At 34.3% G+C, this 19,123-nt stretch overlaps 1 protein-coding gene across 1 annotated transcript in view; it reads left to right on the top strand.

Annotated features, from left to right (window-relative positions):
* The window catches only part of LOC142342804 (RNA cytosine-C(5)-methyltransferase NSUN2-like), a 46,045-nt gene that overhangs the window by 18,084 nt on the left and 8,838 nt on the right, over positions 1–19,123 (top strand). Inside the window, exons 4-8 of the mRNA XM_075394383.1 lie at positions 1,209–1,373; positions 1,702–2,101; positions 2,367–2,566; positions 3,194–3,370; positions 8,277–8,438. Coding sequence (XP_075250498.1) covers positions 1,209–1,373; positions 1,702–2,101; positions 2,367–2,566; positions 3,194–3,370; positions 8,277–8,438 — 1,104 coding nt within the window. The remainder of the gene's footprint in view (positions 1–1,208; positions 1,374–1,701; positions 2,102–2,366; positions 2,567–3,193; positions 3,371–8,276; positions 8,439–19,123) is intronic.

Genomic DNA, 19,123 nt, shown 5'->3' with positions numbered 1-19,123 from the left:
TAAATTCTCTGGTTTGATAGTCAGGACTGGTCCTGCTTTGTTCTTCATTTCGTCGTCAAGATTTTTTACAACCATATGACGTCACAATCAAATCTACTTTTTTTGTTTCTTCATGCATTTTCAGCCGAATATTGTGCTCGACGATTTTTTAACTCCTATTGGAGAAAGTTGTTGCTCAATCGTGGGATTAAGTTCTCGGCCACACGTGACTTACCTCACTCTCAAAAGTGAATTACTCAATCTGAAATTGACTTCTCTTTACGTTCAAGTGAGTGTGTGTCACTCTAATTGAAGTTTTTTGAGAGCAGATACTAGAAGCAGCAATAAGTTGAAAAGACGATCAAAATTTAACGTCTCGGTATACAATAAGACGAAAATTCTTTTTGATCTGTTTCTTTTATTATCTTTTCGAGACTGGTGATCTTTTAATCTATTGCGGCTTGTCACGCCCATATTTCGTGCCTCATAGTTACGTGATATTTGCTCTCAATAAAGCGCTAAATATTCTTACATAAATCCTTTTATTTGGTTCATATTTAAATAGTTCTCAAGGCCATATTTGGTCCCTTTTTCCATCTAGGACTATCCTCTAAGTTGTTTATTTTTTATTGAAAACAACCGCAGAATGGCAGATTTCTGGTAAACATATTACTTACTGAAAAGTTCTTCTATTTACCTTATAAGTTGGATGAAGATTTATTTGTATAGTTGGTGAATACTGTAAAGAGTTGTTATGTACTTGGTGGAGTCCTTAATTCTGAAAAAAATGTGTGCCAATACGGAACTGTATATGTACTTAATCAACATCAAGAAACGTGCAAAAACTGGAACTTGCCCAACTTGAAGATTAGTAAATATTTACGTAGGATTAATACAACTTAGAAGGCGTTGTAAAATGATTCTAGTTAATCACTCCATTTTAATTCCGAGGGGCTAAATGAAGTTTTGAAAAGATTATATTTTGAACTTGTTCAGTTTTATTTAATGCCAGTATTTCGCGTTGTTTAGCGAAGCAGAGGAAATCGATATTATTCACTGTGAAAAAAATAACATATGAGCTCAAAAATAAACTATATCTTTTTCGAACAGGGACCCTCCAAATCATCCTCTGTTGCTTTTGACCATCGAAGTATCCATCAAATCCCGATAATTATCGTACAAATATAATAACGTTAATTGGAATTTTTAGCTGCTATTTGTTCTTTTAGCGCGTATCCTGATGTATGACCGGGTGTTGTGTGATGTGCCTTGTACTGGAGACGCGACCTTGCGCAAGAACTACACAATTTGGGCCAAATGGCATTCCAAGAACGGCAACAGTCTACATAGACTGCAGCTCGCTATTCTCAAGAGAGGAATCCACCTTCTGAAATGTAAGCATTTTGCCACTACTATCGTTATTGTAAGGTTCCTGGCGTGGTCAGTTGGTGTCTATCCTAGCGCTTATCTTCTGCATCCTAATCAGTTCTGAACGCAATTGTCAACTGGTAAAATGACGTATTCAGGCAGTATTGGTAAAATGACTTCTATTAGGATGTTTAATGAGTGATTACTCGAGGAAACATCATTCACGAACTCAGTTTCGAACTGCTCGTTGACAGTTTTTGCTTGAGTAAATTAAAGCTAAAATATAATACTGGGCGAAGTCAACCAATCTTCACTCATTCACGAAAATGTTTTTAAGCTGCAGTCTCATTTCAGCTGGAGGTCGACTCGTCTATTCAACATGCTCCTTCAATCCCGTGGAAAATGAAGCTGTCATCAACGCTGCTATCAACTTTTTCGGCACAAACGTCATTCGGCTTTTAGACGTCTCCGATGAACTACCTGGTCTCATCCGAGAGAAAGGGCTTAAAACGTGGTCTGTTTATGCTGACGAGACAACCTCATTCAAATCCTTTGATGACTACAAAGCTCGGAAAAGTGAGTTGCCAGATAAACTGAAACTGCAACCAACTGTGTTTCCTTCACCTGAAGATAAAGCAAACGAGTTTCAATTGGAAAGATGTGTTAGAATATTGCCACAGAAGCAGAATACTGGTGGCTTCTTTGTTGCTGTCATTGAAAAACTGGTCAATAACTCCAAGCGTCAGAAGCTTCAGTAAGTCAGTTCTGTGGATATTCAGGATATCTCATTTTAGTTTTTCCATTCGACTGTGATCTAAATTTTGTGGGTATTGGTCATTTTTAATCTCACCAATAGACACAGGTGAAGCGGATTATCCAGAGGAGGAATAAAAAGTTCTAAACGAGAAACATGTTGATAATGACCGGAAAGTTTTGGGACATCAACTGTATTTTCAAAAATAGTTTTATACATCGAGGCTGAACAGTTGTGTACAATTTTTCTTTATCTGTCTTTTCAGAATTGAATCGTTTGGTAACAACTCTCATCTATCGAACGCCAACGCTAAATCCGAAGATTCAAGCAGGGAGAACTGCTCTGGAAACGCCAATGAGCCTGGATCGGCTGTTGGCGACGAGGATGCGCTTGAGGATTTGAACGCCGATTCACTTTCTTTTGAGAACGCAGCGCCACCCCCAGCTAAACAAGCGAGATTTAAAGGTACCAATCGTCTAAATTATCAAGAATTTGCCCCAGTGATGACAAATTATTCTTGACAAGAAAAGTTTGAGCTTCGTTAAAACCTTATTGGATTTTTCTATAAGAATTCTCGATTTTGGCCTTCCATGGTCGTCTGAATCGGTCCCAGTGAGTGCCTTCTCTGGCTTTATGCCATATCATGCCAGACTATGAACTTTGCAGGGGATCTCAAGTGTGCTAGCACTTGATTCATCAGACAATTTTTTGCGTGAATTTTCACATTTCAGGCAGGAAATTTTTAACACGGTATAGATTGAGATCTGAAGGGGCATAGATTTTCTTGTTTTCATATATTTTTCTTGTGAAAAAAGATGCTCCATTTTTTGTTATTACCTTTTTGTTGTAGGATAGCAGTGAAAAAATGTACTGTGAGATATACAAAAAAGCTATTGTAGAAGTTCCTGGCAATGTTATTTGTTAGCTTGTGATCTCTTCGAATGATAAACTCAGTATGAAATTTCTTGTGTTTGTGACTTCTGAACATTGGTTCTGGTCACGCAATTTGGAGTCTTTTTGCAACATCTAATGTAGATAATTACTTAAGAACTGCCAAACAAACGGAGTTTTTAATATTTGTTTCGCTTTTAGGTTTCAAGGAAGATCCGTTCGTTTACATGAGTGACATCGAAAGTGACCTTTGCGTTGCTTCGTTGAAGAATGATTTTGGTGTCTCCAACAGCTTCTCTTTTCACAATTTGCTGAAGCGCAAAGACACGGATGGTGGGCGCAAAGTTTCCTACACTACAGACATCGTCAGAAGAATCAGTTAGCTACAATCATTTGCTTTTTTAGATTTGCTTAAAAGTGAATTACGACCCAAATATGGACTGTTAATACAAATTTCTTAGTTGATTAATAGACTCCCTCATCTTAGCGGGCTTTCATAACGGGCCTATTCTTTTCAATTCAAAGAATTTATATTTTGTTTTCTACTTTCGTTTTTGTGCTCTCTAATTCTTTCCTCGCTCTTTTCATTTCTTTCAATTTTCCATTTTATTTCAATTTTTGCTTTTTATTTGTTTCCTGTCTTTTTCTCTATCGCTCCCAATCTTTAAGATCTTATTTTTACATTCTTTTTTATAGTAGTCTGTTTGATTGTCTTGATCGTTTTCGTTCTTCTTTCTTTGATTCTTTCTTATTTCTCTCTTCTATTTTTATTTTTTTTCACTCTTTTGCTCTTTGAAATTATTTTTCCTCGACTTTTTTCCTTATAACAACTATCTCTAGTTTCATCACTCTTCTCTCTACCTCTCACACATACGCACACACACACACACACACACACACACACACACACACACACACACACACACACACACATCTCTCTCTCTCTCTCTCTCACGCACACACACACACACACACACACACACACACACTTTCTTTCTTTCTTTCTCGCTCTCCCGTTACGGGCTGTTTTTCTTCTCATTTTTTCTCAGTTTATTCTTTTTCTCTCTCCTGTTCTGTGGGTTTCTTTTCTTCTGTCCTTTATTTTACGTCATTTTTTGTTTCCTATCTCGCTCTGTATCTTTTTTCTTCTGTTTTCACTTTCCTTTTTGTGTTCTCTTATTCTTTCCTTCTCGCTCTTGTTTTTTTCTCAGTTTTCTATTTTATTTTATTGCTTTTTTCCGGCCTTTCTATCTATCTCTCCCTATTGCTTTTTTCCGGCCTTTCTATCTATCTCTCCCTATTGCTTTTTTCCGGCCTTCTATCTATCTCTTTCTTTCTATCTATCTTTTTCTATCGATTTCTGTAGATCTTCTTTCTCTGCAGATCTTTGTTTGTCTCCAATTCATCCCACGTTTTTGGGTGTATGATCTTTCTTTCTTCACCAATTCCTCGCAATCTATCTCTCCTCGCTTTTCCTTTTTTGTCCGCCTTTTTTTCGTTTTTTTAAATTGAAATTTAGGTTAGGGATTTTTTACATTTTCAATCTTAAACAAGCAAGAAGCAGCTCTGTAATTGTTTTGCGGTTTCGCTAGTTGTTTATTATTGCTCAAAAGTAAGAAATGTTTTAACTGCATTTGGAGTGTTTCGATATCGCTAGCAAATTCTTAGTGTTTTATACCATTCTCTTTCATCTTTCTATCTTCTTTTTTTAATTGATTGAATAATTTTCAAATGCTTGCCGTTTTATATCAGTCCCTTTTATCTTTCTATCGGCTTTTTTTAATTGATTTAATATTGTCTAATTGGTTTTTATCTGTTGCTTTGGTCATTGTTGATTCTAGAGTTCAGTTTGATTGTCGCCGTCGTGTTTTTGGTATTCTTCTGGTTATGTGACCGAATGAAAATTTTCTGCCTGACAGATGCTACCTTTCGATCAGTTTTTTAAACCCTCGATCTAAAGTGCGTAAGTTTTTAGTTTATTTTCATGGTTAAGCGTTGTCTTGACCGGCTTACAACAGTCAGAAATAAATTTGGTATGCAAACACTAATTGAATGTCCACTGGTCGTATCAGAAGCGAGAAAGGGGAATTTGCAACGGCTTCTGTGAGTTCTTACTTGATGAAGTGGGGACATGTTGTTGATTCAATCCAGAAAAATCACTTATGTTAATTCCTCCACTCCTTACCTGACCAAAGTTGAGAGAGCATGAAAAAATTGCAGAAAAGTCTATTTACATCATGCGTTGTATAAAAATACTAATATAAAACGTCTATTCTGTTCCATCTGAAAAAGGATGGCATTATCAGTCAAATCAAAATTGTGTGTCAAATTTGAGAACTTAGTTGATCAGCTAATGGTTTTTAATTGCTGTCAAATGGGGTTTGTAGCAACTGTATTCAGTCTTAAGCCAATTGGCCTGACGTTTTGTTTGGTTGTGTTTGATTAATAGCCCCGGTCAGCCTCTCAACGGCAATTGTTTAGCCGCTCTCCTTTTTTAATACTCAAAGAATTTGAATTTTGTTGGGGCACTGTCTTCATCGGTTCACACAATTTCATAATTTTTGAAATAAAATCGCGTGGATCATTTAAGTCACGTCGAAACAGGTGGAGAGAAAACCCAGTGGTTATGTGTGAATTTAAAGTAGATTCTAACAAATCTAAAGGATACTAAAGTGAATGAGTTGCTTGAACAAAATTTCGTTTTCTCGGTTGTTTTTTGTTCTTATGCGTCAATTTCACTTCGATTTGTTACTGTTTGCTCAATTTTATTGATCGGATGGCTGTCTAAATGGTTTTTCAAACCCATTTTTTCCATTTTAGGCCCAGAATTTTTTCTAGTCAATGAAAATTCTGAATTGTAGGTTAGGACTAGTCCTGGTTTTTTAAATTGCTCTTGAACGAAGTTCATAGCAATTATTGTAAACGTGTGTGTCTTTTTACGACTCGAAGAGGAGTATTGAGATTCTACAGGTTTTTTACGACTCGAAGAGGAGTTTTGAGATTCTACAGGTTTTTGTTTTTAGCAGAGAGCAAGCTTGTTCATGACTTGAATTTTGACTTCTTTCTGTTCGAGCTTTTACCTCCATTTTTGATTGTTGACTTCTGTTTTCGAACATTGGACTTTAACAGTAGCTTCGTTCGTAATGTATAGTAATTAGGAACTGCTGGTAATGTTTAGGGTGAAGGTCATTTTGAGATTTTTTGTTCCTATATAGTCATCCCTAATTATCTAAACTACAACAGCACAACCCCCCCCACCACCATCACCACCTATCTACCCCCCCCCAACTTACCCCCCACCTACCCCTACCTCCTCCCTTCACCTAGCTACCCCCACCTCCCCCCCCAACTACCCCAGCACTACCCACCTCCCCAACCTATCTACCAACCCACCCCACTTAATTCCCGCACCTAAAAAATTGTCGCTATTTCTAAAACACTAATGTGGTTTGTTGGGCTACTTTTGTTTTTTTTTCTTGTCTATTTTGATGTTCTGATTTCGGCAAGGTTAGGTTAGAGATTATAATGCACGAAGATTCGAGTCGTTTCCGGTATTCTACCGGCTATGTTTTTTTTGCAAAATTTTCGCTTGACAATTTTGACTTTTCGAGTGACTACGCCCTTGACTTTTTGCGATTCGTGTGATCTAAATTTCTCTCTCAATCTCAATTTCAAGCAGCTGAACTCAATTGGCGGAAATTTAATACTAAAAGTCAAATGAAAAGTGCGCCGAAACTGGTGCCTTTTTACTTTAAATCTTAATGTGGTATATGTTAACCTCTAATGTGGTTATTTGAAGCCCACTATTGAACTTCTTAGTCCCATTTAGGCTCGCCATCCTTCCCTCCCTCCTCCTCTCCCCCCCCCGACTGAAATAGGCTGCAATTGATTAGAGCTCCCACTAGTTGTTCGAGAGCAATTCTTCCGACGTTTAGTCGGTTATGTTTATTCGCTTTACCTTTGATCACGTTTTTCATTTTAAGTGGCGATTTTTGCGTTTGACCCCTGACCTGCCATATTCACTGAATGGATTTTAAATTCTTTCACTCATTGATTTGCCCAATATAGTGAATACAATCAATATCAGCAAAGCGGAATCAAAAGAAACAGGATAAACCGATGAGTCCAATCCTTAAGTCAAAGTACATTAGGTTATCAAGATTAATTAGAGGTTGCTAGCTGGCATTAGTATTTAGCTTAATAGATTTCAGCTTAGAAGCTGAATTTAGTATAATTTTGGAATCTAACTGAAACTGCATACAAAATTAGAACACTTTTTGACTCTTTAGAAAAATTCGGTCAATTTTTGTCTCCTTTTTTCCTTTTCTCCGTCAATCCTGATGTACGTCACGCGGGTCAACGGTGGCGATTTTCTGGAAGTTTACCGGCTATGTTCTTAGCAATGTCTAAGCAACCGGCTATGTCCTTAGCATTTTTCAATAGGTGAACTCCATTGGTGACAGTATAGTTTTAAATGTCAAACGAAAGCGAGATAAAAAATGTTTTTTAAGATAAAATTTTTGTGTTAGTCCGTAATAAGAACATAATTTTAAGCCCCTTAGTGATATTGCTTCCACCCCCCCCCCCTCTGGACACGCACATACACACAAACACACACCTATTAAGCAGCCGACAGCTACAATCAAACCTCGAACTTGTTTGCAAATTAAGCCATTGTCACTTTTTTATTTTGTTTTCCCTGTTGTTTAACCCCTATGATGACAACTCAATCTGAGAGCATCAAAACTGTTTGCCTGATCTAAGATTGAGTTACTCTTTGCCCTTCCATGGGCTTGAGCTTAGCCATTCGCGACTCAGTGGAGCGTGTTGGTTAGATCGGTCAGTTCAGAACCGCTTTTTTTCAACAGATCATATTTGTTAAACCATATTGCAGGCAAAAGGTTTTTACATGATGAAGATTATGAGATCTGAGGGGTTGTTTGTTTTTGGATTTAAATTAATCAGAAAAATCAAACAGAACTACAGAAAAAGAACTACCATCGTTTTTGGTTGCTTCGGAACGAAGTTTAGAACAGTTTTTGTGGTTGTATTCGGCTGTTTCTTTTAATGCAACATATTCTTTGTGCGCTTGAGCAATTTGACTTGTCGGTTACAAACAGAATATACTGGCCAAAAGCGAAGACATTGGGTCGCTGTGTAGGCTTGGTAGTGAAGGGCAATTTTGATTTTTGGTAGGTTCTTCCATATGTTTTGATAATCAGTTGTGCTATTGTATATTGTGTACATGGAAATGGTCGATTTTCGGATTGCTTGTTTTCTGTAGTATCGGCGAATGACAATTCCAAATTAAAAGTGATTCATGCGGGTGCTCTGGTTATGGAGAGACGTATGTCAGAGGAAAGTGATCTGGCTTACCGAATTGTGCAGGATGGATTGTCCCTGATGCTCGACCATCTATCAAAACGCCGCATTTGTATGAAGAGAGGTATGTCACACTTGATCAATTGCTGTTAGGCTGAATTTTGAATTGAGATTAAATATTTCCCTTAACAGTAAGTAGAATCCGATAGAGAGCATTGTTTTGCACAATTTTTGCATCAATAAATATATGAGCCCTGTATTTTTTAAATGATCGATAGAGACTTTGTCTATGGAACTCATTACATATGGCTACATACGGTACTGAATAATAGCAATATAATTTTTCCGACCCCAATTTTGTGGGGGAGAAACTATATGCTCAATTGTGTTTTTCGTTTACTCAATTTTGGACGATTGATATATTCACCGCGCAGATTTGTGATGGTATCATTAGAAAGCCCGTCAAACGTAAGTAGTAACAAACCTATACACCCTAGGCCACTTTTTGGCTGATTTTCCCCAAACATGTTCGATCATGCGCGCGGATGAAAAGTTCTTGGCAATTATTCCCTTTTAGTTTAGGATTGTTGCCTGAGAATTTAAAACACTTACCTGAAATCCAATTGAATGTGGCAGTGTGGAAGTTTATACGGAAAATTAACACACTGTGGAGAATACTGTTTGTATATCCGACAAATGCCTAAGGGCTATAAAACCAGTCTAAATTTGTCAAGAACACTTTTGCGCAGAAATCTGGGCGTCTAATGTGAATAAACTATATATTGGTATTGCGAATACAGGCTTAATTCCTGCTTACGCAATTTTGAAGAACACAAATTTATAGGTTTATAATCAAGCGTTTACACTGTGGAGAATATTGTTTGTATACAAATGTCTGAGGGTTTTAGATCCAGTAAAAACTTTTGCATAGAAATATCTGGGCTCCTAATGTGAATAAACTATATATTGGTATTGCACATGCGAATTACAATGTGACTACATGTGAAACGTCTGGGTAGGAAGCGTTCAACTTTCTGATGAAATTATTACCTAAGGGCTATTTTTAGAACACAAACTCAAACTCGAACTCGTCTGGCTCAGACTGTTAATAGACTTCCCTTTCATTTATTACACAATAAGCCATATGATTCAGACGTATTACGTTTTGACGAAATTCGTATCCGAAAACAACAAGTTCGAACACGATAAATTGAAGTAATTGATTCTTCAATAGAATTTATTTAAAAAAGGAACCAAAAAGCATTCTGAAAGATAATAATTTACTGAAACTTTGACCTCATCATCATTTTGTCCAGCAAAGACCAATTGACAGGGAAGACAATCTTCGATTAGAAAAAACACAAGTTGAGAGTAACTTCCTGCAATTTAGATCAGGTTAATTCATCATTTGAAAAGAAATCATAGTTTGAAGTTATACTAAAAAGTTAGGTACTTGAAGAATCCGAAAAGTATAGAAACATCTTGTTTTGAGTTTTGAAGGATCTATCAGAAAAACGAGTAGTGTCAAGAAGAACATTTGGGTGTAACAACATCTTGTCACCTTAGTTGCAGAGATTACAAATACACAAAAGACGGAAAAAACCTTGTTTGAATTCCGAGCGCGTCAAAAACAAATTGGTATCAGGAAGCAAAAAAAGAACATCTGGAAACCAGAGGAACAGCACTTTGTTTGTCTATCATCAGAGCGCATCAAGAAACCCTAAGCAAGAGGAGTGGTTCAAAACAGAATACTTTTGGAAAGTAAGTTAAAAATCTTCTTTTGTCTTCATGTAGCTCCTCCATCATTTCAACCTATATAACTCATCCACGGATCAAAACAAGGTAGTCGGAAAACATCAATTTTGCTCACATAACATATGTATGAGTCATCAAAAGTCAATTGTACATCTTTTTTTTCCTCTTAATGTGCAAGTCCTAGAGAAAAATTTCTTAAGGAAAAGTTGTTCTATTAGTAAAAACTAACACAAATGCACTTTAAACAACATTACTTTCGCTCATATAACATATGTATGAGTCATCAAAGGTCAATTGTACATCATTTTTTTCCTCTTAATGTACAAGTCCTAGAGAAAAATTTCTTAAAGAAAAGTTGTTCCAGTAGTAAAAACTAACTTAAATATACTTTAAAAAACATCATTTTTGCTCACATAACATATGTATGAGTCATCAAAGTTCAATTGTACATCATTTTTTTCCTCTTAATGTACAACTCCTAGAGAAAAATTTCTTAAGGAAAAGTTGTTCCATTAGTGAAAACTAACACAAAACTATTTTGAAAAACATCAATTTTGCTCATATAACATATGTATGAGTCATCAAAGGTCAATTGTACATCATTTTTTTCCTCTTAATGTACAAGTCCTAGAGAAAAATTTCTTAAGGAAAAATTGTCCCATTAGTGAAAACTAACTTAAATATACTTTAAAAAACATCATTTTTGCTCACATAACATATGTATGAGTCATCAAAGGTCAATTGTACATCATTTTTTTCCTCTTAATGTACAAGTCCTAGAGAAAAATTTAGTAAGGAAAAGTTGTTCCATTAGTGAAAACTAACACAAAACTACTTTAAAAAACATCAATTTTGCTTTTATAACATATGTATGAGTCATCAAAGTTCAATTGTACATCATTTTTTTCCTCTTAATGTGCAAGTCCTAGAGAAAAATTTCTTAAGGAAAAGTTGTTCCATTAGTAAAAACTAACACAAATGCACTTTAAAAAACATCAATTTTGCTCATATAACATATGTATGAGTCATCAAAGGTCAATTGTACATCATTTTTTTCCTCTTAATGTACAAGTCCTAGAAAAAAATTTCTTAAGGAAAAGTTGTTCCAATAGTGAGAACTGACACAAATGTACTTTAAAAAACATCAATTTTGCTCATATAACATATGTATGAGTCATCAAAGTTCAATTGTACATCATTTTTTTCCTCTTAATGTACAAGTCCTAGAGAAAAATTTCTTAAGGACAAGTTGTTCCATTAGTGAAAACTAACACAAAACTATTTTGAAAAACATCAATTTTGCTCATATAACATATGTATGAGTCATCAAAGGTCAATTGTACATCATTTTTTTCCTCTTAATGTACAAGTCCTAGAGAAAAATTTCTTAAGGAAAAATTGTCCCATTAGTGAAAACTAACTTAAATATACTTTAAAAAACATCATTTTTGCTCACATAACATATGTATGAGTCATCAAAGGTCAATTGTACATCATTTTTTTCCTCTTAATGTACAAGTCCTAGAGAAAAATTTCTTAAGGAAAAGTTGTTCCATTAGTGAAAACTAACACAAAACTACTTTAAAAAATATCAATTTTGCTCATATAACATATGTTTGAGTCATCAAAGTTCAATTGTACATCATTTTTTTCCTCTTAATGTACAACTCCTATAGAAAAATTTCTTAAGGAAAAGTTGTTCCATTAGTAAAAACTAACACAAATGCACTTTAAAAAACATCAATTTTGCTCATATAACATATGTATGAGTCATCAAAGTTCAATTGTACATCATTTTTTTCCTCTTAATGTACAAGTCCTAGACAAAAATTTCTTAAGGAAAAGTTGTTCCATTAGTGAAAACTAACACAAAACTACTTTAAAAAACATCAATTTTGCTTTTATAACATATGTATGAGTCATCAAAGTTCAATTGTACATCATTTTTTTCCTCTTAATGTACAAGTCCTAGACAAAAATTTCTTAAGGAAAAGTTGTCCCATTAGTGAAAGCTAACACAAAACTACTTTAAAAAATATCAATTTTGCTCATATAACATATGTATGAGTCATCAAAGTTCAATTGTACATCATTTTTTTCCTCTTAATGTACAACTCCTATAGAAAAATTTCTTAAGGAAAAGTTGTTCCATTAGTAAAAACTAACACAAATGCACTTTAAAAAACATCAATTTTGCTCATATAACATATGTATGAGTCATCAAAGTTCAATTGTACATCATTTTTTTCCTCTTAATGTACAAGTCCTAGACAAAAATTTCTTTAGGAAAAGTTGTCCCATTAGTGAAAGCTAACACAAAACTACTTTTAAAAACTTCAATTTTGCTTTTATAACATATGTATGAGTCATCAAAGTTCAATTGTACATCATTTTTTTCCTCTTAATGTACAACTCCTAGAGAAAAATTTCTTAAGGAAAAGTTGTTCCATTAGTAAAAACTAACACAAATTTACTTTAAAAAACATCAATTTTGCTCATATAACATATGTATGAGTCATCAAAGGTCAATTGTACATCATTTTTTCCCTCTTAATGTACAAGTCCTAGAGAAAAATTTCTTAAGGAAAAGTTGTCCCATTAGTGAAAACTAAGACAAATATACTTTAAAAAACATCAATTTTGCTCACATAACATATGTATGAGTCATCAAAGGTCAATTGTACATCATTTTTTTCCTCTTAATGTACAAGTCCTAGAGAAAAATTTCTTAAGGAAAAATTGTCCCATTAGTGAAAACTAACTTAAATATACTTTAAAAAACATCATTTTTGCTCACATAACATATGTATGAGTCATCAAAGGTCAATTGTACATCATTTTTTTCCTCTTAATGTACAAGTCCTAGAGAAAAATTTCTTAAGGAAAAGTTGTTCCATTAGTGAAAACTAACACAAATATACTTTAAAAAACATCAATTTTGCTTTTATAACATATGTATGAGTCATCAAAGTTCAATTGTACATCATTTTTTTCCTCTTAATGTACAAGTCCTAGAGAAAAATTTCTTAAGGAAAAGTTGTCCCATTAGTGAAAACTAACACAAATATACTTTAAAAAACATCAATTTTGCTTTTATAACATATATATGAGTCATCAAAGGTCAATTGTACATCATTTTTTTCCTCTAAATGTAAAAGTCCTAGAGAAAAATTTCTAAATTAAAAGTTATCACAATAGGGAAGCAAAATTACTTTAAAAGATATGTTGTCTTTACAAATTGTATATGAGTAATCAAAAGTCAACTGAACATTTTTATTGCGTGTACGAGAAATACAAAACAGGTTATTTATTGGAATTTTCCTTAGGTAAAAAATTATGCAGTTTTGAAAATTAGGTTGAAAAATTAACTCGCCAAAAAAATTCTCCAAAAGCACTTTTGTTCAATTTTCTCTCACTTCAAATCTGTGAAAAAAAATGACATCAAAACTTTCCTACTTGAGATATATAAAGCAAATATTGAAATAAACCTGTCATTCAATCAAAGTTCTTCAACCATAGCAAAGATTTCTCGCTTAAACTTATTTAGGCTAAATATCCATGGCAAACTTATTAAGTCATTGTATTCAGGCTAAATGCGGGCTAATTGTCATTATACTTGATTAAAATAACGGTCCCAAAAAGCACTATTGGCACTAATATAGTCTTATTTATTTATCGTTGGCCGTTTACAAACATTAATTGCAACCAAAATTTCAAGCCCAAAAAACATTTCTTGTAGGTAATTTTTTTTAATTAATCAGCAAAGGATTTTAACAGAAATTTTCAAAGTTCAGTAAAACCGCTATGCGCTTTTCTAGAGACTTTCACTTATTTTTAAACAAAACTAAACTTCTTCCTAGAGGCTGTACATTTGTGAAATTTATATGAGAACAAAAACATACCAAAGAGTTCATCTATTTAAATTTTAAGATCAAAGAAAATTTGAGATAAAAATTTGTGAACATAACCAAAAGTTTCTCATCAATAAATAACTACTCATGATTTTTTTGTTGAGGTTGTTCTTCAAAACCATCCTTAAGCAGTTAATAAACGTTTCCAGCAGTCCGTAGAAGCAAACTAGTTCTTATTAGATGTCATAAACTAAGACATAGTTTCTTTAACTTTGTTTTTGAATGAAAAACTAAAATAAAAACGTTCAGACCATTTTGTTGAAGAAGCATTTATTTTGCTGATTTGTTTGGCAGCACCAAAACAGAAATTCAACAACATGAATTTTGTCAAAATTACAGTATGAACTTTGAACGATATGTACTACATATGTATCTGTAGTAACATCATTTTCAACCAATTTACAGAACCAAAAGAAATTTAGTGAGATAAAAGTTGCATATTTCGTAATCAACGGAAAATTTGAGCATCTGTTTTACTTTATATCATTCTGAGTACAAGGATCTGCAAGAATCTAAATTTTTGTTAAACTGACAAAATAAAAAGAACAGAAACAGAATGTTGATTGGTATTACAAAGATAAGCATGGTAAACTATGCTATGCGTTACCAAAAAAGCCAGTTTTTTCCCATGCTATAAAAAGCGGCGATGAAAAATCACAAAACTACAATCCAGAAATCCTTTCTCCTTCAGGAAACTATACAGCTCTTTTACAATCTACTCGAAATTTATGATAAACTTACCAAATGAAGCAAAACATTTGGTTTCTTGGAAAATAAATTGAGACAACTATATGGATTTCAACGCTTTCTTAATGTGTTCGTCAACTTTAGCTAAAATTCGTGATCCTGCAAAGTACGATAATAAATTAGTGTGCAATGAGACAATGTAAAACTTGATTTGCTCATCAGTCTTAACTTTTGGTTGACTGCTGAATTAATTGTGTTCGTCAACCACAAAAATGTTCTCATTTGACTTGTGAGAAAATTCGAACACCGAGGTCACAATCGTCAATTTTGAAAATTCAGTCCATTTTTTCTGTCATATTGCATCTAGAGATTGCTTTTATCAAATTGTTTATTGAACTTCAAAAGCATTAAAAAGCAACACAAATTACCAACGATTTGATTCTGTCACACTTTATTGATAACATATTTGTCTATAAAAGATTTGTGTGACAGTTTTAAAAGGAACCCAAAAAACATCAACAAAAAGTCAGTTGGAAATTTTAAGCAACTGTAGACCGAATTTCTAATCAGATATAAAACTCATTAATAGTAAAACAAGTTGCAAGTCAGTCAAAAACATTCGGGCTTCATCTTAATTTTATCCAGTGTTCTCTGTGTCCACACAAAAAAATCAATTCAACACACAAAAATTCAAACAGATTTTATAGAGACAAGAGTACAATAAAAACTTTCCTTGCTGAAAAAATATTCATTTCGAAGCTTTCAACAACTACAGATCGGTCGTTCTTTTTTTTCTCAATGAATTAGTACTGATTTTTAAAAAACTTAACAACAAAAAATCTTAGGGAAGTAAGCTTGATCTTATAATATACTTGAATCTGGTTGTTGCAACTGGTTGCAATATAGTGAGTTTCCGACTTTTTAAATCATAAACTAAAACAAACCACCTCGGAAAACAAAACGGAGGACTACCATGTTTTTGTGGTGCAATCTCCAATTGTCTCATCAGTATAAGCCCAGTATTTTGAAGGTAATTTTTTTTGCCATACAAAACTGCATTCCCAACTAATATTTGCCAGAATTTAGGATCACCTGTAAAAAACTATGAAAAAATTTTCAAACGGTAAAGTTTCCCCTTCATTGAAGAGGTTTACGCGTAACAAAAAAATTTTGATGCATGTAAATATTTAATGGAAAAAATTAGAAAGCAAACGAAAACTATAAAAGCAAGTTATTTAGTTAGATAAATCATTTTAAAGCATTCAACAACTGCAAACCAGTCGCTTTGATTGGAGTCAAGCAAATTGTTTTCCAAATTAATTTTTTGCAAAATATTTCAAACAAATTAGAAGTGTAAGTTTCTATTTTTCTCACTAAATTTTTCAACAGCAGTTTAAATATAGAAAAATACCAAGCGAAACGTCTAAATATATTCGCTTTTCCTTTTCATCTCTAAAAAAACTGGCTCTTTTTTTTCGGAATTTTTAAAATCAAGTGTACACTTATTGTTTCCATGATTAATTGTGTTAGTGAATTTCAATCAGGTCTTGTGAGCTCACAAAATTCAAAAACCACAAAAGCTTATACAAGGTCAAGATCATTGATTTCATAGATAGTATTTCTTAGGAATCTTAAGTGAATAAGTTAAGTGATTAAATTCCTTGTATGGCAAAAGTTACAATTTATGATCCGTGGACGAGTCTTTTTAGAAGGTTTTTTCAAAGTGTTAATCAGTAATCAAATATTAATATACCTTTTTCTGTTTTAGATGAAGACTTTCAACTGTGACGAGTGCTCGAAGAAGTACAGCAGGAAAGAGAAACTATTGCAGCATATGGAGAAGGAGCATAACACAAAATATGAAAAAACAGCAAGCTATGAATGTGGACAATGTAATAAGAAGTTCACTCAGAGCAGGAACTTGATTCAGCATTTGAAAACAGTTCATGGAAGTCAGACGTACACAAAGTGCAAGCATTGTACACAAATTTATGGCGACACTTCATCGTGTGCTAGACATGAGGAAGACGCTCATGGTACTCACAGAGAGGTTTCCGAGAAGACTGAATGCAATTTGGAGCTACAAGAGAAACAAGCTATTGGAAAGTTTTTTCAGACATTCAGGATACAAGCGGACAACCAAATTGATGTGTTCACTTTTGTCACGGAGCATCTCGAAGACCTTAAATTATTTATGAGAAAAAAAATAGCAGAGCTTGGACCTTTGAAAATTCAGCTCTCTGTTTTTGTACAGATGTTGAAACCAACAGATGATACCAGAGTCGGCTGTCATGCAAATACAAAGTCAAAAGTTCTAACAACAGAACTATCAGATGATCAAATTTTTGAAATGGTTGATCAAATGAACAGTTCAATCCAAATTTTTTCGACGGGTGGAAGTGGATTCGTTGTTCAGAAGATTGATCACTTGGATATCAACATTAACAAATTCAAGCCTATCAGAGGAAGCAGTTACATTGCTACACCAGCTGCCCTAGTGGGAAACAATTTTCTCCTAAATATTCGAAACACTGACAACAAATGTTTTGCATACTCAGTGCTTGCAGCAATCTTTCCAGAGAAGGAGCATAAACAGCGGCAAAACAAATACAAGCCAAGTTTGCACAAACTGAACTTTGATAATATCGAGTTACCGATGTCTTTGACGGATGTTCCAAAGTTTGAGAAACAAAACAATATTGGAATTAATGTTTTTGGTTTCGAAAATAACAAAATTTTGCCGCTTTACTTGTCTGGAAAGGGTACACATAAAGTTATTCCTTTGTTGCTGCTGACTGATGGACTTACTAGTCATTACTGCTTGATAACAAACTTTCACGCTTTCATGGCTCGGCAGTTTGGAAAAAGGAATCATAACCGGTATAAGTACTGCGAACGTTGCCTTCACGGATTTTGGAATTCAACGGCACTGGAAAAACATTTGGATTTATGTGGGGGGCATAAAGCTGTTCATATTACTATGCCAACGGAAGACTCAAAAATTGAATTTACAAACTGGCATAAAACGTTTTCAGTTCCCTTAGTGATTTATGCCGACACAGAGGCTGTCAGCCTTAAGCACGACACCTGCCGCCAGAATCCTGAGAATAGCTACACCTTGAACAAAGAAACTCAGAATCCTTGCGCAATAGGTTTTTGTGCTGTTGATAAAGCTGGTGGAAGTGATTATTACAGTTTTGAAGGTGAAAAATGCATCGAAGAGTTTTTTCAGTGGCTCAGAGAGAACGCTAAATCTATTTCTGAGAGAAAACAGAATCATAGACGTCTCATAATATCTGATGAAGAACGAATGAGGATGATTGATCAGGGAACAAGATGTGTTATTTGTCAGAGGAGTTTAAACGATGAAAAAGTAATCCATCATGATCACTTTACTGGTGAAATATACGGAGTTGCACACAACAGCTGCAATCTGAAGCTTCGTACGCAGACGTTTACGCCAATTTTCTTCCACAACCTAAGCAAATACGATGCACATCATCTACTGAAATACATTGAAATTCGCTCGGAAGAAAAATTGACAGTAATACCTTGCAACAGTGAGACATACATCTCATTCTCGTTCTTTGTTCCTGTTGGTAAAAGCAAAGATGACAAGCTATTATATGAAGAATTTCGTTTCCTTGACAGCTATCGTTTTTTATCCGGGAGTCTTGACACTCTGGTTACAACACTCGAAACAAAGGACTATTGTCAATTATCTAAACATTATCAAAAATATTGCGACATTTTGCAAAAGAAAGGAGTTTTCCCATATTCGTTTCTCGATAGCTTTGAGAAACTCTCTGAAAAATCGTTGCCTCAATATGGTGATCAGTGGATAAATTCATTGTCTGGTCAAATTGATGTTTCTGAGGAGGATGTTCAGCATGCTAACAAAGTTTGGAATATGTTTGGCTGCAAAAGCTTAGGTGACTATCTCATGTTGTATCTCAAAACTGATGTCATTCTTCTGGCTGACGTGTTTGAATAATGCCGAAGACTCTTTGATCAGGTATATGGATTAGACCCCTGTCATTACTATAGTGCACCTAATATTTCATGGGATGCAATGCTGAAAACAACTAAAGTGAAGTTGGACTTGCTCTCTGATATAGATATGCTGTTGTTTTGTGAGAGATCCATCCGTGGAGGATTGAATGGAATTGGCGAGAAACGGTACATGAAAGCTAACAACAAATACTTGAATGACTTTGATGAAGGAAAACCAAGCACGTATGGACTTTTTCTGGATGTCGTTAACTTATATGGTGGAACAATGATGAAAAAACTGCCAACCGGAGGATTTGAATGGTCAGACATCAGTTTGGAAAAGATCATGCAAACATCTGACGAAAGTGATGTTGGGTACTTTGTAATGGTTGATTTGATTTATCCTAGCAACTTACATGACTGTCACAATGATTTCCCTCTGGCTGCTGAGAAGTTAAAAATC

Source organism: Convolutriloba macropyga, chromosome 7 (genome assembly GCF_964194025.1).
Source record: "Convolutriloba macropyga chromosome 7, txConMacr16.3, whole genome shotgun sequence".
In the NCBI taxonomy this organism is placed as follows: Eukaryota; Metazoa; Xenacoelomorpha; order Acoela; family Convolutidae; genus Convolutriloba; species Convolutriloba macropyga.
This window is presented reverse-complemented; position numbering and strand designations above follow the sequence as displayed.